A 22,190-nucleotide genomic window follows, 5' to 3' on the forward strand; every position below is an offset into this window, starting at 1 on the left:
TCCCTGAAGTCTTCAGTCCCGGGCTTTTCTAGTACTTACATAGCCAAAGAGTGAGGTTGACTCAGGAGCCTCCCTGGGGTCCAAGTCCACTCAGGTCCCTAAATTGTCTCAGACAAAGGGAGATGTCATTTCAAACAACACCTGTTTCATCCACTCAGTATATTTATTGAGCATCTATTGGCGTAGGAACTGGTGATGATACATATAAACACTTAGGACCTTTCAAGAGGCTTACATTCTAACAAAAGATAACACCCATGCCCAAATAATCATACACAGGAGAATGTGGAAATATGTACAGAAAAAGGAGAGGCGTGTCCATCAGAGGGATTCTAGATTGCAAGGGGAGTTATGAAGTGATAAAGAATGGGTCATCCGGGGAAGCATGGGCTCCCTCCAAGTCCCAGCCCTGGTGGAGGGAAAACCTGGTTCTGGTCCTTTTCCTCCATCTGATGTGTCCACAGCAGGAAGAATGTGTGCTAAGCCTTGGGGTTCGCAAAGGCAGAGGGCATCCAAACTGGAAGCTCGGCTGGCAGCCCATCACTCCCAGGAGAAGCTGTCTTTGACTTTGGATATTTTAAGTGTTTTCCTTGTTCCAAGTTTGTATGTATGTATGTATGTATGTATTTAGAGTGCTCACGAATGGGGGAGGGGCAGGGATAGAGGGAGACAGAATTCCAAACAGGCTCCGCACTGTCGGTTACGGAGCCCGATGCGGGGCTCGAACCCCCACACCGTGAGATGATGACCGGAGCTGGAATCAAGAGTCAGGCGCTCAGCCAACAGAGCCACCCAGGTGCCCCTCATTGTAACAAGTTTTGACCAGAAAGACACCGTGAAAGAGAGCTGGTTTAGAACTTTATTCATCAAACCCAGGCGTGGGATGGGGAGATCTGGTGAGGAGTCCAAGAGCGGAAGTAGGTTGCACACGGGGATGACTCTAATTCTTATCTTTACAAGATGCTCACCCTGGAAACCTCCTCAGGCTAGAAGCTCCCTCTAGGGGTCATCTCATTTGTTTTCTTACCTTTAGAGACAAAACTCTGTTTTTGTAAATATCAGGGCTCCCAGCGGGTAGCACCGGCTAGCACACCAAAGCGGTGTGGGTGGAATGGGTATGTTCACTGCACACACACCCCCAGGGCACGCCCACCTGCCGTCCTCTAACCCCGTATTCTACTAACCAAGGGAACAAGTCTTTTCAGAGCTCAGCTGTTGCATTTTCCAGTTTGGCTTTTTGGATGCCTACAGTTATCTTCCAGGTTGAGCAGAAATCAAAGAATGAGGCTTTGGAGGAAAAGCTTAATAAATATCTAAGCCAGAAATTAACAGCCCCAAGTAACTTTTCTCCTGGGTCACTCTCCCTAGTCAATGCCCTTCCCTAGGCTCCCCTAAGTTTCCTTTGTAGCTGAGCTACTCCGTCATCCTCTGAAAATACCGCCACAAGCTGGCCAAGCCCCTTCATGGGACCGGCGCCTGTTGAGAGAGCATCACTGCTCTGAAAGAAGCATGCATCTGGATTTAGAACAGGAAACCCCAGCGTCTCATCCATGCCTCAGCCCACCTTCCCCAGCAGGGTTGGAGCTCTAAGGCCGCACAGTTTTCCCTACGGGATCCTTGGTAACTGCTATAAGAGCTAAGTACGAATGTTCTAGGGGCCTCATTAAGCCTCCAAATAAAATTATTCCCAGTAACCCTGTACCAGAAAGAATATGGGCTTTGGAGTAGGACTTTGAACTGAATCCCAAACTCACCCTTGAACTCACCCTCTTAAAGCTACGCAGCCCCAGATTTCCTCTCTGAAAAGTCCCACTTGTTATGGTTCTTGTGAAGATTGTGTGAGATCTGTAGAGCATTAAGCATAGGGAACAACCTGAACTCTCTCCACTCTTCTGTGAGGTGGGGCTTGACCCCCCCCATCTTCCCTCGCCCCCACTCTCTCTCTTCCTGTGGCTTAGCCTCGAGGGCTTGTGCTCAGCCTTCTTAGGGGAGGTCAGCTGGCCTCAAAACATGCATTTTCATGAGAATCCTAGGCAGTGAAACTTAATTTTGGATTCGTGGGGAGGGGAGAGGAAGCAAAAGCGAGAGCAGACCATATTTCACTCTTCTGTGGTGGAAGATGTTGTACATGTGGTTGAATGCACGGGCTCTGGAGTCTCCCAGACCGACCTAGGCTTGGTTCCTTGCCTGGCCAGGGGGCTGTGGGCAATCTATTCAATCTCTCTGACCCCCGACGTCATCGTCTCCGAAATCGTGGTAAGTAATAACCACCTCACAGGGTTGTGAAGATTCAAGGAGATACTGTATGAGCACATATTAGGTGCTGTTAGCTATTAGTCATGGTAAAGGGGCATCTGATTGCTAAAGGGCACCCACCTTCTGGGACGGGGACGAGTCACCGTCTGTGCAAGTCTCACGAAAGCTGTGTAGCGCTCAACCATGAACACCAGCTTTCTCCTCTTATTAGGGTCATAAGGTGAAACCGTTGGTTACGATGATTGTTAAGGACTGCTCTGAATCTGAGTTATCTGGTCACATCAAGACTCCAGGGCTCTTATCCCCTTTTATTCTGTTGGCCCCTGTGGTGCATTGAGATGTGGAATAGTGCTTGAAATAGGAAGTCAGTAAGAGCTCAGCTCCCTGCTCTGAGGTGTCGAGGCCAGGAACGAAGGCTGGAGAAACACTCTTAGAGCCTCCGTGAATGTCCCAGAGGTTCCCACCTCGACTACATTACTACGTTCTGTGTCTGCTTGCTGGTCCCCAACTGCACAACCTAGAGTGTCTCTCTCTCCCTCTCTCTCTCTCTCTCTCTCTGCCCCTCCCCCACTCACACCCCCCCCAAAATAAATAAACTAAAAAAAAAAAACAATAAAGTGCCTGATCCGAGCTGTCATCAGTTAAGTGTCCCTTCCCTCTTTTGGGGGGCTGCACTTCTCTCTTGCTGAGGGTCCCTGCCAATGCCCCAGTCCCCCCTGTTTCCTGGCTGCCCACACAGAAAGGAGACAAAACAGTTCTTATCTTCAGACAGAACGGGGTGCATCCCTCACACCAAGACCGCAAACGAATGATCAGGATGGGTACATCTTCACATCCTGTCAAGTCTCTGGTAACATTAAGACTTGAGAAGGGCAGGGAACAACCAAGCACACCCCCCCCCCCCCCCCCCCGCTGACAGACGTGCTGGAAAGAGGTCCCACCTCCAGGAGGGTCCAGTCTAGGAGATGTTGGAGCTGAGTCCTGTCTTCCCTTCACCTGAGTGGGGTTGAGGGTGGCCAGGGTGTTGCGGGAGACCGCGATGCCAATAGTCCTGTCCTGGGGTAATCTGGGATGTGGACACAGAGATTCCTACTCAACCCTGAAATAGAAATGCTGAAGAGCTCAGGAGCCAGAGAGGCGGGAAGGAGAGGGGTGGTGGGCCTGCCCACCTGCCTGCCCTTCCCTCTCCCTCCGGAGAATGCCAGCTGGAGGGTTATTCTTCCTTCCTCAGCCCAAGAGATGAGTGTCACTTGACCTCAGGGCACATTCCAGAATGAGGCCACAGCCAAGAATAGGACCCAGGAACCCTACCACCCATCCTGCCTATATTAATCACACATTCCCAGAGCAGGAGAGAGACTTCAGCCTCCTTGAGGCGGTGGAAGGAGGAGGAGGAAGGGGAGGGGGAGGAGGAGAAGAGGGAGGGGAAAGAGGAAGAGAAGGAAGAAGAGGGAGAGGAGAGGGAGGAAAAGGAGGGGAAGGAGGCAGTGGTATCAGGAAGTGGAGTTGGGAAAAAGCAGGGAAGACCCCAGAGAAGCCCTTTCCCAGCTCTGGAGCCTTCTGGTGCACCTCGTGGCTCTTGGCCCCGGGACCCTCTGTTCATCCAGCAAATCCCTGGCGAGCCCTGGGTGCTGGGCCCTCCCCCCACGAGCCTCGGGAGGGCCCCCAAGCGGTGCTTCTGGCATGGATGGTGCAAGCGCAAAGGGGGACAGCGGAGCTGAGTCTCGGAGGACAAGTAGGCGCAAGGCCAATGTCTCGCTCAGGAATGCCGGCCACGACTGCTTAGGTGTGTGATAGAAGTACCGTGGCACGTGGCACGTCGTAAGAGCGGGCCGTCTGTGCGCGTGTGCGTGTGGCCGACGCGCTGGATGCGTGTCCTACACTGCGAGAAGCAGATGGCCTACATTCGAGTCCTGACTCTGCCACGTAGCGGCTGGGCGACTGTGGGCAAGTCTCAGGCCTCCTCCAGCCTCAGTTTTCCCGTCCACAGAGCAGGGTTCTGTCCTGTACGGTTGTGGCGGAGGCAACAAGAAACGGTGTCTGAGAGCCCGCTCGGTGCTGCTGTTACAACAGGACCGTTGGGGACCACACGTTCTCCCCATCCGCGTCCCCTCCCCCCCCCCAAGGAAATCACCATGTGGCTGTGTGTTTGTTCTCCCTTTCCTTCGTCAGGTTCCGCCCCTGGTCCCTGCTCTCTGGCCCCACTGTCCAGGGGGTGACATCAGACTATGGAGCAGCTGGCCAGACAATGGAGCAGAGTGTCCTAGGAGGCTGGAGGTGCTGGGGGAGGCAGAGGGTGGAAAAAGCCAAGCTGTCCTGCCCCAGAGGCCTCAGGCTGGTCCGGAGACAGCCGGCACCAGACCAGGCCTCTGAAGAGGCGAACAGAGAGATGGATTGGAGCAGGGAGGGTGGGGAGGGGAGCCAACGGATGCAAGGAGGGAAGGAGTGAGTGTCCAGTGTAGACAGGGGGGCAGGTGAGTCTGGCCTCGGAGCTGGAGGAGAGCTCAATCCCCCGACACCCCCCCCCCCACACACACACCCACTTCACTGTGTCCTGGGCCCCAGCTGGGGAGCCTCCCCAGTTTACCTGGCAACCAGGTCCCGGGAATTTAGCTCAAGCTCTACTGAGCACCTATCAGAGGTCAGTTACTGGGTAACACTTGAGCAACGGAGATCAGAGACTCAGGCTTGGTTTCGAGGACGAAAAACTGAATGCCATGTCGTAGGACCAAAATTATAATAGATGCCCGTTACCTAAGTGCCTGTAGTTTCTGAACCCCACATCAGCCCGTGAGGGATGATCAGTTTGAATGTGCTCTGTGAGCAACAGAATAAAATATTTGAAGCTGTATGTTCACTGCATCCGTGAAACCCCAGGCCCCACAGGATGCGGCGAGGGCTTTAGGTCCTGGGGGCCTGCTCTTGGCCAGGGGGCTGCTGAGGGCAAGGAGGAGGCCCGGAGACAGCCTTCTGTGCCAGACTCCTTCTCCCGGTTTGGCAAGGTTAACAGGGTCAAGCTCCCCAAGTCTCCAGGAAGTGCACTTATCACCCTCTGTTTTACAGATGAGGAAACTGAGGTTCCGAGAGGCACCGGGAAAGTGTCAGAGCCCGCATTCAGACCTAGGTGGATCTGAAATTGGTGTCCCCTGAATGTCACACCTCCACCAGGCAACCACTAGGGCTCAGGCCCCATATCCGTGCAAGGGAGGGGGCGGGGAGAAGGGAGGTGACAGGTGCTAGCATGTGGACACTTGACCCCTCAGGCTCTAAGGCAGTGTGTCATTTATTGGGGCACCCCTGCCTAGAAGCAGGTGCAGCAGAATGTCCCCAAACTGCTGAGGGCAGGTGAGGCGCTGAGTCCTCCCCTACCTCCCTGGTTCCCTGACCCAAGCAGGGAGGGGACCTGGGGTTAGTGCTCACACCTCCTTGGTGGCTAAGTGTTGTGCCTAGCATCTTCCCCAAGGTGACCTGAGAAGCCCCCACTCCTCTGGCCTCTCTTCTCTGCCGGGGAACAGCTTGTCTCCCGATCCCGGCTTCCTCCTTCCTGCAGGAATTATCTCTAAGGAGGGATGGGCCAGACCTGGCCAGGCTGGATGGGGCTGGGTGTGGATTTCTCCCGGAAGACCCCCCGGGGAAGTGGAAAGGGGGCAGGGGTCCCTGGTGCTCGGCCGGCTCACAGCCTCAGGGACAGATGAGATGTGGGGCATGCCACGGCCACAACTCCCAGGATAGGGAATAGCCACAGGCGCCCGACACCAAAGGTGCTGCTGTCCCCATTTTGGGAACAGAGTGTTGTGCTCTGAGCACACGTAGGGCTTCGGGACCCGGACTCACCCAGAGGCCCCCTAGGGAGCCACAGCTGGGCAGCCTGCCTCTTCCTGCCCCACTCATCTCTCCTCCAACATCGTGCCTCCAAACACGACACCATCAGTGGAGTCTGCCCCTGGCCCACCATGCTGTCGTGACGGGCAGGGAGCCTGGGACGGAAGTCCGAACATCCGGGCCTAAGCCCCCTATCTTCCTGGGTAAGTCACCTGGCCTCTCTGGCCTCAGCTTTCCTGAGCTGCGGTGAGCACCGCATTTAAGGAGCCTCAGAGCTCCAAAGTGGGGCGAATGTTAGTGTCCCTCTGTCACCCATATATGGTCCCGTTGGCCAGACTTCCCTCCTGCAAGGTCACCGGAGCAAATGACACTACCCCCCCACCCACACACATTAACCCAAACAAATCACACAAGAAGGGCTTTTGATACTATGAGCTTTTAATTGGAATCTTCCTCCCTACATTTGAGGAAGGCTCCACAATGACCTTCTTCAGCTTTGGAGGGGCCAGGACAGAATGAAGGGCTGAGGAGGGATGGGGGGCAGATGTAGAGCTGACGGTGGCTTTCTCAAGTCCTTTAGTGTGTGTGTGTGTGGTGGTGGGGGGGGGGGTAGGGGGTGGCTGGTCCTGTTCCGGAAGTCCAGAAACAAGAAGTCACCAACAAGCTGTCACATCCCCAAACCTGCCCTGCCGGGCTGCACCTAGAGCTTTCCTCAGGTCCCTGCAGCTCCTAAGGCCACCACCAGATGGAAGCATCGAGCAACATTCCTTTCCTTTCCCAGGCCGGTCTCCCCTCCTCCTTCCCTTCTTCGTCTTTCACTTACCCACTCCCCCCAACCCTGACTTTTCCTCTTCCTATATTTCCTTTCCCACCAGGACAGATCCTGGGGCTTCTATCTGCTTTCTGTCCGAGGGAGCCAGTGGCAGACGCAAATGGGGAGGGCCAGCCATGGGTCTGCTTCGGGCCGGGTGGGGGTGGGGGTGGGAGCCCTGGGATCTGGACATTCACGTTCAGCCAACTAGGAGCTGGGCGGTGACTAATACCTCTCTGTGCCCTAGCACCTGGCACCCAGCAAGTGTTCACAAAGCACCCACTGAGTTGGACTGAACAGAGCTGAATTCATAAATCGACCGTCAATAAACCAATCAATAAAGCCAAGGAGAAACACGGAACACGTGTATTCTGCTGGTGCCATGGTGGCCTCAGGGACCACAGAGCCAATTTGGCCGAGGCACCGGCTGACCGCCACCTCAGGGCCAGCTGTGTGCTGGGTCAGACCATGCCTTGCCCTTCCCACTTCCCACAAGCCCTCACGTGAAGCAGTCTCTGCCCATAGCGGCTGTGGGGAATCTGTCCAACGAGTCCCTGGGCCCTCCTTTTCTCCCCACCTACCCCTTTTGCAGACCAATCCATTCCGTGATTCCGGTGACCACTGTGCAGATGCCCTCTCTGGACCCCTGGCTGGGAGCCAGCTGGGGACAGGGGAGCCAGCAGAGGGGGCTGGCCAGCAGAGAGAGGGTCATCCACACAAGCAGACTGGTCACCAGGAATAATGTGTGTCTACAGGCTTCTCCTTTTGTCCCCCTCAGCTAAAGAAAATACGGGCCCCTTACCGAACCCAAAGACTAGTTGATCTAAGAAACTCTGGTGCCATTTTTTCCACCATTTTTCACCGATTGCTGTTTCCCTGCTGGCCTAAGACCGTCTAACCTGACCTTGCCCAGCTTTTGGACCAAGGGGCGTCGGGGGCGGGTGGGTGGACGAGGGCCAGGGAGGGGGCCGGGGAGGGGCCGGGGCTTCAGTGCAAGCCCAGAAACTCCTTGAGGACGTCGCAGGTCTTCTTGTGCATGACCTCGCGAAGCTTCCTGACCCGCCGGCTGCTGGACGCTCCCACGAAACTGTCAGGCCGCAGCATGGCCATGCCGCCGTCCACCTCGCCCATGATGATGAGCGGCGTCTCGCCCACCGTCACGTTGGGGCAGGGGCAGGTCCAGTCCACATGGAGCAGGGTGACTTCCAGCGGCTCCCGGCCCAGAAACTTGAGGCCCATCTTCTCATCCTTTAGAACCTCGTCCACGGTCACCAGGGCGCGACCCGAGTCGGGCTCCTCGGTCAGCTCGGACACCCGGCCCAAGATGACGAAGTCGCTCCGACAGAAGCTGGTAACGAGCTTCTGCCTGGGCTTGCAGGCCCGGCAGCGCTGGTCCCCCCGCGGGAAGGGGCAGGACTCCTCGCAGGCCTCACGGCTCTCGAAGTTGTTGCTGTTGCCCTCGCAGCCGCCATACACGAAGGACTGGCACTGGCCCGTCTGGCTGTTGTAGGCCCAGCGAGGCGCGTAGGCCTTGCAGGGCCCCTGCAGGGCGGGCAGGCTGCATGCGGCCAGCGGCCCGCTCATGCAGGCCAGCATGCAGGCCTCGTAGGTCTCAAAATGGTTGCGGTTGCGGTGGCAGTGGCCAAAGGTGAAGGTGACGCAGTTGTTGGCCTGCGCGTCGAAGTGCCAGCGGGTCTGCTCCTCGCCACAGTCCTCGCTGTCGGGGGGCTTCAGGCACTCGGCCGTGGGGAAGGCTGTGCCATTGGGGCTGCTCTCCGAGGTGGCCGCGGCCTGACCCCCCCTGACCACTGACAGTGGGAAGTCGGCCCGCAGGACCCCGGCGGCATTCCGGGCCGTGCAGGTGTAGATGCCAGCGTCCTGGGGCTGGGCGTTATAGATGACCAGCTGGGCGATGTTGGTGACCACCACATTGCCGCGCACGTGGTTAGGCCGCATGACCACGTTCTCCCGGTCCTCCAGCTGCTTCTCCCAGGTGACCTCGGGCCGGGGCCGGCCCACCACATCGCAGAGGAAGCTCACCGTCTCGCCCACGGTGACCGACTGGTGCACGGGGTGGTTGAGCAGAGCGGGGGCCACCATATCCGGCCCGGGGGTCTCCGGGGAGGCCGTGGTGGGGCGCACGGTGGTCTCGGGCGGCAGGGGACTGGTGTTGGGCCAGGTGAAGTGGTGGCGGCAGGTGACGACGGCCAGCGTGATGCCCTTAGAACAGGCCTCAGCATCCATGTAGCAACGGTTATAGTAGGTGAGGCCGTCGGAGGCACACGTGAAACTGGGCTCCTTCTCACAACGATCTTTGCACTTGCACACGGGCTGGCCGTCCCAGATGTCACACTCGGAGCCCTGCTGCAGACACATGAAGTGGTCGCATGTGGCCTCCTTGGGCATGCCCACCGGGCCCTTCTTGCCTCTCACGTCCATGTACCGGGCGGCCACGCAGCTCTTGGTCCCGCACACGTTCGGGCAGCATTTCTCGGGGGTCTCACACTCCTGCAGAGGGAGCCAGATCGAGAGGCCCGAGTGAGGACGAGCCGGAAGAGCGGACAGGCTTCCCCCACCCCTACCCCACGGTTCCCGTGGAAGGGAGCCGGTATCTGTTCACTGCCTACCGTGAGCCAAACGTGCTGATAGTAAGAGTGGCTGGCGTATCCATAGCACCTGCTATCTGCCAGGGCGGCACGAAGAACGTTTCTGCCTGCCGACTTAGGCTCATCACGAGCCCGGGAGGTGGGCCCAATCATCATCCTCCCCTCACAGGTAGTGATAGCTGAGGCACAGAGAGATTAGGTAACTTGCCCAAGGTCACACAGCCAGTAGCGTGAGAAGAGGCGGGCCACGTACCTCTGGGAGGGGAAGTTTTCTTACTACCATTTTACAGATGAAAAGGCAGAGACTCAGAGAAGTGACGCCCGAGTCCATAGAGCCGGCAAGTGGCAGAACAGGGCTTCAAGCTCCAGGTGGATGGGGTTCTGAGGTCTAGTTTGGAACAAATGAGCCTGCCTTTCTGTCTTTTTTCCACTGGGGTGAGGACGCCCTGGCCGAATTGAAGAGGTCACACCAAACCCTAAGAAGGAAAAATCGGACACCTCCGGGGCAGAAGTTCGAGGCCGGCCACACACACACACACACACACACACATACACGTCAGGAACGACAGCTCTGTGAAGGGACCGCATTCGCTCAGAGCCAAGGGGAGGGGCAGGCCGGACAGGCCCAGGACGCCAGGTCTCACCACGGAGGGCTGTGCCAGACCCAGGTGCTCAGTTCCAACGTGTGGGACGTTTCATGGGGAAATCAACACGGAAAACAGTCCCCTTGGGTGGCAAAGGTCAGCAAAGCCGTCAGCGAGGACTTACTAGGCTGTAATCCCCCCTGATTCTCTGTGGAGCCACATAAGGCATTAGTTTAATTCCTCGAAATTAGCAACATGCTCTGGGGCCGGCACAAACTAGGACTTCACGTGGTGTTTTCGACAATAACACATCGTACTCGCTGGGCAGGCGGGCAACGGTCCTAATCCTTCGCCTTGGTAGTGGCTCTGTGAATTACTCCCCACTAGGGCTGGCCTCTTGTGGTTCTGACTTTTATTTCAGCCTCTTTGACATTCCACATCAGCTAAGAGGGGGGAAAAAAAAATCCCCCACCGGAGCTGTGTGGAGCCTGCCCGCTTGACCTGTTTACTGTTTTCCCCTCTCGGCTCAGAATGGGGACTTTGTTTTGCAGCCCTTGCTTGGCATAGACTTCTGGGCCACACCAGGCGAGGCTTTGGTCCGGGGATGGGCGAATCTCGGAGCTGGGGTCTGAGGGCGAGAGACCCAGTGGGGGCTGGAGGGCAGGAGGGACTGGGAACAGACAGGAGCCCCGGCTCCTTGGCCCGAGGGTCATCAAATTCCTTAAGAACTGGCCCAGGAAGCTCCTTTAGGACCCCGATGTCCCTGAAAGGTTGGGTCCTCAGAGACCAGGGGCAGGTGTCTCGGCACAGGGAACCTAGGAGGAATTCTTAGAACAGTTTTTGCTTAAGGGCCCAGAATATACCCAGAGGCTCATGAATCCCTAGCCCCACACGGTGCCTTTTCCCCAAGACACGCCAAATCAGCCAGAGTCTCCCTGTCCCACGCGCCACCCGATTTATCAGGCCAGCCTGAGCCACTGAAACAGACTTCCCTGCAAATGTAGCCAGTGAACCGCGTGACCTCAGCTGAATGGGAGTGCTCTGCCTCCACACTCCTTATCTCCCCTTCCTCCGTCACCACCATCGCTCACTGGCAGCGTCTGGCCTGAGTGGTCTGACAATTGTCCCCTGGACACCATGGGGCAGAGGCCACTCTCTGCAGGGCTATCTTGGCCTTTTCTGGAGATTCCATGCTTTTGGAAAAGGCCGCACCAGGGTCTCTCCCGTGCCCCGGTGATGCCCAGCCCAGCCCAGCCCCGAGCCCTAGGAACTGGCCAGGCCGGCAGGAAGCGCCTCTCTCCAGGCAGCTGCTAGGTACCAGCACGCTCTCCATCCCCTGTGGGGAGTGGCAGGAATGGCCCTTGGACTTGGGAGCCGGGAGAGAATTGCTCTAACCCCAGCCCTGCCCTGCTTGGCCCAGGCTGCTCTGATGAGAGCAGAAGGGAGGACCGAGGAAGCTGGCAGGTTGGAGCTCACTCCACTTCCCTCCCAGGGCCAACCAGAGAGTCTATTCAGAGCTGTTCCTGCTTACTCTCCCCATCAGCCTGGTCTGATCTCCAGGTCAGGGTGCAAACCCCTGGGCAGGTGGCCTGGAGGCCTCAGTCCGTTGTCAGAGACACGCAGCTTCTACGTCCACCCTCCCATCCCTGGCTACGGGACCTTGTGCCGCTCGCTGCACTGCCCTGAGGGTCTGCTCTCACCTGCTGATGGGGGGCTGAAGGGCTGGGCCAGACCACACGACACGCCTGGCCTAGTTCTGGCTCCGAGCAGCCTTCGGCAAACACGAGACTGGGAATCCCAGGATTCGCCATCCCTGATGGGCTTGGACATCACACCCACCTCTTCATCGGGGTCTCGGACCCGGGCAGACATCACGCCCTACGTATCTCCATGCGGCCTGGGGCCCAACTTCCTTTGTGTTCCTGGGCCCTGCCAGGTGCTCCTGAGCCTCCCCAGCCCACGGCCCCCACTAACACACTCACGTGGTCCGTGTCCGGCGTCTGGATTCCCACTCACCTGGTCCGTCTCACACTCCCGCTTACAGGTGCTCTGGGCGTCCACCCAGAGGTTGGGGTTCATGTCGTTGGGGCAGATGCCAGCGTGAGAGTAGCGGATGGGTGGCACTGCCAGGCCTCTCAGGGGCACCCCCAGCAGCAGAAGCAACACTGTCACCTGCGCCCAGCGGGACCAGAGCCGGCAGCACCCCGGGGCCCACATGATGCGGTCTATGGTGGCTAGAGACCTCCCCTGGGACGAGGCCAGGGGCTGGGGCCCCCCAGGGCCTTCTCCTTCTCTGGGCTACAGACACCTGCCCTCCCCGCCACCCCAGCAGGCTTCCTCGGTGGGGCTGCCTCCGGCTGCCTCCAACAAGTCAGTGCAGCCCGCTGGGCCGTGCGGCTTCAGATAAAGGAAAGGTCTTCGCAAGGAAACTCCCTCTCCTGAGTGTGCAGGGAGAGGAGCCGCGGCGGGGGCCCGAGCCTGGATTTATATCCTGGGCGCGCCACCCAAGTGGGAGCGAGCTAACCTGATGCCTGTCACAGGCGGGCTGCTGGCTCCTCTGTCCCGTGGCTGATCACAGACTTGTTGCAGAAGGGGAAAAAAAAAGCTGGAAGCGGTTTAGGCGGCGTATCTGGCACGGTGGGACACCTGCTTGTTTTTGACTCCAGGAGGCCTTTTAACCCCTTCAAGGGCCAGAAATGGCATGTGCTTTGGGGGGGAGCTGGCTCCGGGACACGCAAGCTCACTGTAAAGGAGCGGTTTGTTTCCCTTTCCCCCACCTCCGCTGGCCGGGCCCCCTCCTCCCCGTGGCCACCTCTGAAGAACACACAATCGCTTGTTACGAGGAGGGACCTGCAGCCACAGGGTTAGCATCGCCTGGCCCGATAGCACATTTGAGAGCAAATGACGTGGAAAAACAACAAGTTCACGGCCATTCCAGGGCGGGCCTGAGCAGCAGCGCTGTGCCGTGTAAGCCGCCTCCCGCCCCCGCACCAGGTCCCCCTGCGGGGGGTGTGCGCTCGGACAGCTCCCTATCTCTCTGTCCCGGGCAGTTCACGGCTCAAGTTCCAACTTCGGTGAATTGCCCCCAAATCATTCCAGAGACACATACCAGATATGCTCCGGCTCCCCCAGCTGCCGGGACCTATCACATTCCTCGCTCCTCGATTGACACACTCGTCCGCTCCGAGAAAACCTCCCCGGTGAGTGTCTCAGGACAGCGCTGGGCGGCGGGGCCGCCCTCACGAACCACCACACAGGTTCCCTGAGCCCTTCAGCGGTGCAGGGTACTTCGGCCGTCCTGTCACTTCCCCCCACTTTACAAAGGAGAAGGTTCCGGGCTGGAGAACCTCGCCCAAGGTCAGCCACCGTGGGCAGTGAGAGTGATACTCATTGCTAGTGTTTACGGGGCTCTCAGGATGTGCCAGGCTCTCCGCACACATCACGTCCCTTCATCTTCACAACCAACTACCCTCGTGGCAGATTTGAGGAAGAGACACCCAGAGAGGCTAAGCAACTCACCCCCCCGTCGCACAGCGCTATGGGATGCCACCGTCGACCGGGAAGACCCGGCAGCCAGTTTGCGGGTGCGGGCAGCGGCCTTTGGGAACCTCCCTTCCCCCACCTGGCTGTCAGGTCTGCTGTCAAGGTGCAGCTTCAGCTCTGGTTTTTAGAGGCCGGAGGGGCAGTTGGTGAAACATCAGACGCTGTCTTGGTGGAGGGGGGCAGGGAGAGAGTCAGAAGCTGCTGGGAAGTTAGGGACCATGTCTCTCCCGTTTGACAGGAAAGGGCAGGTATGTCAAACGCCCCCGAAAAGTGAGCTGGCCAAAATGTTTTTGCGTTGGTCGCTTGACCCCCAGAGGGCGAGAGGTAGCGGGGAGACGGATCCCCAGAAAAGAGAGGTACCTTTTAAAGGCCCAACCACACAGGAGTTGAGGAGCGGCGACGGAGATGCTTTGTCCCAGGGAGACTAGATGGCATGGTCCCAGCACTAGTCGGAGCCAGAAGGGACCTGGAAGGCCCCCAGCAGTGCTCTCATTTCACAGATGGAGAAACTGAGTCCGGAGCCCAGGCCCCTCCTTTCCCAGGTCCACTCTCCCCTTCAGGGCTAGCGTTGGCCGTCTAATTTGACTGTAGAAAAAGTACAGCCCTTTTCTCCACCCTGCAGACTTTTCTTCTTCCTCCAGGCGTGGTGTATGGCCTTTTCCCTGCCTGTACCCATCCTTCCCCATAGTGCGGGTCGTTCCGCAAGATCTGTCTTTTCTGCTTATGTCGAAGAGCTAATACAGGGTGTCAGGTCCTAATTCCCTAAATTATTGGAATAAACTTCCCCCTCCAAGGCCGGTCCCCGTAATGAAGCCAGACAGTGGCGACGCCGGCTGCTCTGAATTGCCTGTAATTTCATAAACCCGTGTTCCAGCTGCTCGGAGCGGGGCCTGAGCCCCGCACTTGACAAATGCAGTTTGTGCAGCCTCCTTTGAAATCAGAGAGGGAAATGGACGGTGACACATTTCTAAGCAGGGCTTAGAGGAATTGTCACGGCCCTGTTACTTGGGGACAAGTATCCAGGGAGAAGAGACTGGTTTCTGGGGAGTCACCTGAGACCACTAGAGGTAATGGCGGGGACAGGGGAGTGGGGACAGAGCAGAGGTGGCCGAGACGGGGAGGCTCCCCCGCCCAACTCCTTGGGGTTGACTGAGAAAGGCCTGTGTCCTCCCAGCTCAGCCCTGTCAAGGGCCACGGGCCTCTCTCCCTCCTAGGGCCCCATTTCTGGCCATTCCACTCTGAGAACTTTCAAAACAGCATCGGGGAAGAAGGGGCCTACAACGCCCCAGCTCTCCCTCTCAGCCCTTCCAAGTCTCCCACCAAAACACAGCTCAGAATAATAAATAACATCTGATCAGGGCTCGGAGCCCACACGGTGTCTTCACCTACATCATCCCGCCGACCCTCACGCCAGCCCCAGGAGGGAGCCTGGGAGATGTCGCTGTGAGCTCCTCCATTGTACAAGAGAGGAAACCGAGTCACCGAGCGGCTAGCTGGGCCTGCCCAGGGTCCCGAGGCTCACGCCCTCCCTGCTGCACCCCTGTCCTATGCTTTTCACACAAGCCATGCTTGCTTCCAGCCCCTCCAGAAAGGTCCCCCGCTGGCCACCCCGCCAGCCCAGCTTGTTTATAAGCTGTTCTGGGAGCACTTTGAAGTGTCCTCCTGGGCCCCTCCCACACTTCCTCAGATCTGACTGCTTCGTGTCTCTCTTCTCTAGAGGGCGGCAGGGACCCCACCCTCACCACATCCCTGGTACCATCCCCCAGGCCTCCTTCCCACCAGCCAGTGTGAGCCTCCCTGGAGCAGAGCCTGGGCTGAGTCACCTGAGCAGGCCCCTGACCTCGGGAGTGTCACCTGCCTTCCCCCCCTCCCCGGGGGGACAGCGGGCATGCTTGGACTTGAACTCGAACTCAAGAAGAGCTCTCTCCGGCTCCCACCACTGCGGAGGTCGGGGGCGGGGCGGCCACAGCCCCTTCACCCTTTCCAGGGTGGGTTCAAGGCCAACTCTAGGTGTAGCTGCAGGAAGCCACCCCGGACAGTGGGCTCTGGGTGACCCTTGACCTCAGGCTCACCCTTCACATAACAACTCCCAAGCCGCGGGGGCCTTGATGGGACAACACAGGAACACCACTTCCCAGATCGCCCAGGCCTCTCCCCTCTGGGGACCGGCCACACATGTGGGGACGCCCGGATCAAACCTCTTACCTCTCGAAGCATCTCCTCCCCCTTTCCTTCCTTGATGGGTTTTAAAGCACCTACTATGTGCTTATTCCTAGGTACACAGAGATGACCGTCCTTGTCCACAGAGAGAGCACAGCATGCAAACGCATGATGAGGATAGTGAGGGCCATCTTGGTGGGGGGGAGGGGTCCCTACAAGTGCTCGGGGGCCAGGGAGGGGGAGAGAGGCCCGGGGCTGCTGTTGTGCAGATGTGAGGCGCGGTGGGTCCCAGAGCCTGAGCAGCAGGCAAGACGGAGCACAGAAGGTGCTTTCCGGCACTCACTCCCCCTCAGAAAGGCCTGGCCCGCAGCACGGCCTCCTCGGCCAAGGCCCTCCCTCTGCAGGGCCCAGGCCTCCAGAAAGGGGAGGTGAGGGGAAAGTCAGTAGGTTTGGGAGACGGGGTGGGGGTGGGAGCGGCAGGTCTTGCTTCTGCGTGGGGCGGCCCCAGGAAAGGCAAAGCAGCAGCCCGCGCTGATCCACCCTGCTTGGGCCCCTGGACCCGAGGCAGCCACGCTTTCTCCCCAATGGCTGGGGGAGGCCAACCCCCTGGGAGCCTCCCTGCCCTGATCCTCGATTTAAACCTCTGTGGGAGGAGGAAGAATGTACGAAGCCAAGAAGCAGGGTGCTGGGGAGAAAGAAGTCCCCAGCAAGGGTGCTCAGAGGCCTTCTCAGAAGGCCCGGGCTGCATTGGCTACAGGCTGTGATTCGTCAGACCCAAGCCAGGGAATTCAATAAAGCGGGCAGCTCATTACCCAGCTGGGGACCCCCTGCCAGAGCGGCCGCGGGCCTGGGTTACATTACAGGGCTGTGTGAACTCTCCCCTCCGAGTGAGACTGCGCTGGGTTTCAGAATAATTATGGGGCCTCAGCAGATGGTGGAGGCGAACAGGGGAAGCCTTCAGCTGTGGGACACGTGACTCCAGGCATCTGTGCGGAGCAGGACATGGGAGGGTCCCCACTGGGCCTCGGGGGAGGCAACACTGAATCGAGATCTGAGAATTGTGGGGTTGGCTGTGGTGGGGCATAGCCCAGCCCCCTTGGCCGGCCTGGCCTCCTTAGACCCCTGTCCCTAAGGCCCGGGACAGGGGCCTGAGTCCCTGGAAGCTGGTCAGTGTTTGAACAGATCTGTGTGTCAGGAAGCAAGGACAGGAGACACAACTTCTGGGCACTTTTGAGCCCCCAGACGCCTCCCTGGAGAAGGTGGGCATCAGGTGCTCAGTGGATTTCAGCCCGGTGTCGGACCCCTCGCCCACTTGGGAAGCTCCATGGTGCTCAGGCTGAGCGCTCCTGACTGTGCGAGGAGTCAGGAGTCCTGGGTTCTCAGCCTGGTCTGCCATCGGTTCACTGTGCGACCACCTCTGCTTCCCCATCTGAGGCCCCTTCCAGCTCCCTCCTCTGCGATCCCATGTCCTGATTCCTCCAGCTTTGCCTTCATGTAATCAGCTTCAAAAAGCCCCAAACAGCTCTCAGCCAAGACAAACACGGGTGTGTAGAAGCCAAAAGACCACAGGGCTGCAGAGTGACTGTCCATTCCACTGCTCTCCTCTGCTGGGGGAGAGCCACAGCCCCTGTTTCCACTTTTCCCAGGCCTTGGGGCTCGTGGGAATGCTACGAGTAGGGGCACAGCCTCCGTCCTGCTCAGCCCGTCCCTATCCTAGAAGCTTCTTCTGGCTACCCCACCCACGCACTCCCTCCTTCTCTGCCTTACTGTTTTTTCCCCTCCAGACGAAGCGAAATGAGAAGGTCTCAGACCCTTGGGTCTCCCTGCTCACCTGCACGCTGCTGTGCAAAGGGACACATGTTCCTAAAACCAGATGCATTCCTGATCCCCACTGTAGGGTACCACATGGTGGGGGTGGGGCGTGAGAAACAGGCCTCTTCCCGACTGAACCATTACTTGAAGACTTCCGGCTTAAATATGGCTTCCCCAGGGCGCCTGAGTGGCTCAGTCGGTTAAGCGTCCGACTTCGGTTCAGGTCATGATCTCACGGTTCGTGGGTTCAAGCCTTGCGTCGGGCTCTGCGCTGACAGCTCAGAGCCTGGAGCCTGCTTCAGATTCTGTCTCTCTCTCTCTCTCTCTCTCTCTCTGCCCCTCCCCTGCTCATGCTCTGTCTCTCTCAAAAATTAATGAGCATTAAAAAAAAAAAATTTAAAGATGGCTTTCCCACCTCTTCAAGATGAAAGCCAAAGCATTTAACCCAGATCACCATGAACTTCTGCCTCAGTATCCTTCTCCAGTCTTATCATTTCTCAAACTCTGGAAGCTGCCTCATTCAGATCCTTAAAAAGCTCCATGCAGTCTTCCCCTGCCCACCCCCCCCCCCCGACATTGTCCTCTGCCATGGACACCCTTCCTTCTCCGGGCCAACTCCTTCCCAGCCCATCCTGGCAGCTCCGAGTCTTTCAAGAGGCATTCCTGATCTCAGGGGCTGAGGAAGGTCCACGCCACCTCTCATTTGCGGAGTTCCTGGTATTGCTTTTACAATGAAAAAGCAAAACAAAACAAAAGGCCAAAACTGGGGTATAAAACCCGTGGCAAGGTTTAATCATTCCACGCTGTCAGGACAGGTCGCTGTTCGTTTGAGTGTAAATTGGTTCAGGGATAATGTCAAAAATCCACACTTGAGGCCCTTTGTGAGCATGGCCTGGCCTGTCACCTTCCTGGGATTGCCCATGATACATACACCTGAGCACCCTTTACGTGGCGCCGAAACTGCTTATTTCTCATCTATCACCCAGACTGGGCTACAGACCCCTGGCAGGCAGAGAGCAGGCACTCTACCTGTGTATGCTGAATGAACGGACGATCCCATCAAGCAGACCAGGCCCTTGCAGGGCAGGAGTGAATATTCCTGGAGTCAGTCACACCGGAGAGAGACCAGTGGTCCTAGGACAGGAAACCAGAACTCCAAAGAGCAGCTTTAGGCAGGCAAGGGAGAGTATGCCCATCCTTGGGCCCGCCAGCCATTCTGGGCAAGAAGGAACCTAGAGTCTGCAGGGGGCATCCCTGGAGGCGAAGGAAGGTGCCCCAGGGGGGTCCACCACTCCCACCATGCCGCGGCCCTTGGTTCCTCCCCAGGCTTCCATGAGCCCCTCTTCAACCACGCTCTTCTCTGCTTCCAGAGTCTTCTCTCCAAATTCTGAACTCGAACACGTGCTTCCTTGCTGTAAAGGGTTGAATGGCAGCTTCCCAAAAGTTATGTCCATGTCTTAACCCCCAGAACCTGTGAATGTGGTCTTACTTGGGAAAGGGGTCTTTGCAGAGGGAATTAAGGACCTTGAAATGTGCTCATCATGGATTATCCAGGAGGGCCCCAAATCCAGTGACAGGTGTCTTCGTAAGAGAAAGGCAGAGGGAGATCTGAGATGCCGAGGTTGGGGCGGGGGGGCACTTAAAGAAGGAGGCAGATGGGAGTGATGTAGCCTACAAGCCCAGGAGCCTTCAATCCACCAGAAGCTGGAAAAGGCAAGAAAGGGATTCTCCCCTAGATCCTCCAGAGAGAAGGAGGTCTGCTGACACCTTGACCTCGGCTTTCTGGCCTCCAGAACTGTGAGACAATACATTTCTATTGGTCTAAACCACTGTGTTTGTGGCGATTTGTTATGGCAGCCACAGGACACGAATACACCTGCTGAAAGCTTTTCAAGACCCTTCCCGGTCAGAATTTAACGGCCTCCAGGGCCCTCTGAGATCTGCCCCTACCACCTTTCCAGCCTCACTGCTCACCCTGATGGTCCAGCCGGACAGAACGACTGGTGTTCTCCAAATGCCCCACTCAGATGACCAGCCCTCCTGGTTGGCCTGCGACTAGCCTAGTTTTAGCCCTGAAACTCCTCTCTCCCAGGAGACTCCTTAGACCCGGGCACACCAGAACAGTCGGCCCCCTACGTGTACCATACGGTCTATACCTTTGTTCAGGCCATTCTCTCTGCCCAGAATGTCCCAGAAGCTCTACTGCAGGGTAACACCAGGAAAGGGGCCGGTGGGGCAGTCCAGAGCCCTGGGGTAGGCCTCAGGGAGTCACAGCTGGACCACACAATGAACCATGAGACCCCCTGGGTCTCGCCGGGGACCCAGAGTCAGCTGGCAGCAGAGGTCAGGCCCCAGCCTCCAGGAAGGGCAACAAAGGCCCAGGGTGGGGTGGCAGCTGGACAGTCGCTCTGGCCTCCTGGGGGGTGTTACAGCTGGCGCTGGTGCAGGTGAATGGAGACAGAAGGGTGACTGTGGGTGGGGGTCACCGCCATGGCTGCTGGGTGTGGGTGGGGGAGGCACGGTCACAGGCATTTTGGCAGAAGGAGGCCAGTGACCCTGAGGGTTAAAGATCAACGGTCAGAAGAACCGTCAAGTTGGAGTGCATTCGGCTGCGTGTAACAGATGCTGAGCCGCTGCGGCTTAAAGAACTAGGAGTTTTTACTTTTCTCACAGAACAGGAAGTCCCAGGCAACCTGGCTGATTCCTCAGGGCCCTGACTCCTGCCTTTTCTGTCACCCTCAGCATGTGGCTTTTGTCCTTAACACCCAATGGTGGCTGCTCCCCTGGATACTTCCTCATTCCAGACCCAGATTAGGGGGGAGGGCCGAAGCCCCTGGAACTCGTCCATCTATTCAGGGAGGAGACAGCTGCCGAGAGTGTGGCACGACCACACCCACACGCTGGCCAGCACCGTGTCACATGACTGTAGCTGCAAGGGAGTCTGGAGATGGTTCTTGCTTTGCAGCAAGGGGAGAAAGAGGTTCTGACTAGCTTTGGGCGGGCAATCCACAGCTGTCACAACAGCCTGCCTTCCTTCCTTCCTTCTTTCCTTCCCCAATAGCTGGAGGGGCGTCTCATCTTGTCTGCACTGTAAACTAGCTTCTGGTTTTAGAATTGGAAAGTCAACTGCTATGTAGGATGATGGGGTGTCGGATAAAATGGATGCGGATTCTCAGTGATCCCCGTGGGTCTGTGGGATACCAGTGGGCTACAATAAAGCCGGGTTGAACCAGCCCCAGAGGCCCTGGATGCAGAGGTTGGTAAGGTGCTCGGTACACAGAGGGTTTGACGGGCTTTGGTAAGCAGGGCTGGCTCGTGACTGTAACCCCAAGAGAAACTGAGCCAAGGTGGTATCTGGGAAGGGGCCTTTTAGCTCGCCTACCTTGACGGTGAATAAATACCTCGACTGAACCCGGCCCTGAGGGAGGAAGGGAGGCCAGTGTCAGGGGAGACCAGAGCTTTGGGGGTATGTTCAAGTCTACAGTCCCAAGTCTGCATCAAGACGGAGCCCCAGAAACTGAGGCAGGGGGGTGGGAAGGGGGTCAGGAGGGGGTCAGGTGGGTGGGGGAGTCGCTATACAATTCACAACGTACCAAACATTGGGATGATCATAGGGGTACCGGGCCAGCCGCAGGGAAATGGGTTGTCATTCAATAATCATTCACTGGGGAAAGACTGATTTTATACCTGCTGCGTGCCGGGTAGTATACGAGGCCCTGGGGACAGAAACCAGGCTTAGCCTTGGTGCTCAGGAAGTGGACGGTTCCAAGTGGAGAGGAAGGTGTGGAAGTCACATGCTCAGGAATCCAACTACAACCGGTGCATGTTGGCAAGGGGCCCGGGGCGGGGGAGGGGGGCAGGGAGCCTACCAGGAGGGGAAGAGTGGGTCAAGCAGGGTTCAACTGAGGTGAGGAGAGTCTTAGCCAGCTCAGACGCAAGGCTGGTGAGGCCGGAGCCCAGAAGGAGAGAGAAGTCGGGGCGCCTGGGTGGCTCGGTCGGTTGAGCGTCTGACTTTGGCTCGGGTCACCATCTCACGGCTGGTGGGTTCGAGCCCCGCGTCGGGCTCTGTGCTGATGGCTCGGAGCCTGAAGCCTGCTTCGGATTCTGTGTGTGTCTCTCTCTCTGCCCCTAACCCACTCACGTTCTGTCTCTGTCTCTCTCACAAATAAATAAACACTAAAAAAAATTAAAAAAAAGAGAAGTAGCCAGTGGCTGAGGCTGCCAAGGTGGGCAGGGGCTACACCCTGCTGGGCTTATAGATCGTGGTGAGGGGTTCGGGTGTAATTTTAAGGTTGGACTATGTCACTGAGACTCTGAAAGGTGGCGAGGGTCAGATGCGGCAAAGAGGTGATGGGGGAGGGTGGGGAGACTTAGGGAGGCCCCGTCACCCGGAGCACAGCACTCGGGTAGGCCCTGGGTTAGTATCACAAGGGAGGGAGGGAGGCCGGCTCTCTGCTCCAGGCTGAGGCTGGAGAGGCAGTGGAGAAGGGTGGGCCACGTGTCATCAGTGACTGCGGGCTGGCAGAGAAATGGCCCAGTGGAAGCTTTGGTTGATGGGCTGGGGACGGCCTTTTCTTTCTTCCAGTTTCTTTCAGG

At 57.8% G+C, this 22,190-nt stretch overlaps 1 protein-coding gene across 1 annotated transcript; it reads right to left on the minus strand.

The window, feature by feature from the left end:
- Positions 1-7,876: 7,876 nt before the first annotated feature.
- Positions 7,877-12,296, minus strand: WFIKKN2 (WAP, follistatin/kazal, immunoglobulin, kunitz and netrin domain containing 2). The gene is made up of 2 exons (XM_047080398.1): positions 12,096-12,296; positions 7,877-9,397 (listed from the first exon to the last, which is right to left on the minus strand). The coding sequence occupies exons 1-2, from the start codon at positions 12,294-12,296 to the stop codon at positions 7,877-7,879; spliced, it is 1,722 nt and encodes a 573-aa protein (XP_046936354.1).
- Positions 12,297-22,190: the final 9,894 nt, after the last annotated feature.

The sequence above is a fragment of the Lynx rufus genome, unplaced genomic scaffold, assembly GCF_022079265.1.
Source record: "Lynx rufus isolate CCGP_SWC_20201006 ecotype Redwood Valley unplaced genomic scaffold, mLynRuf1.p SCAF_18, whole genome shotgun sequence".
NCBI classification, from domain to species: domain Eukaryota; kingdom Metazoa; phylum Chordata; class Mammalia; order Carnivora; family Felidae; genus Lynx; species Lynx rufus.

Coding starts and splice junctions, on each gene's coding strand:
- WFIKKN2 (XM_047080398.1), bottom strand. CDS start 12,296: ATGTGGGCCCCGGGGTGCTGCCGGCTCTGGTCCCGCTGGGCGCAGGTG. Junction 9,398..12,095: donor GGGAGTGTGAGACGGACCAG/GTGAGTGGGAAT, acceptor CTCCCTCTGCAG/GAGTGTGAGACCCCCGAGAA.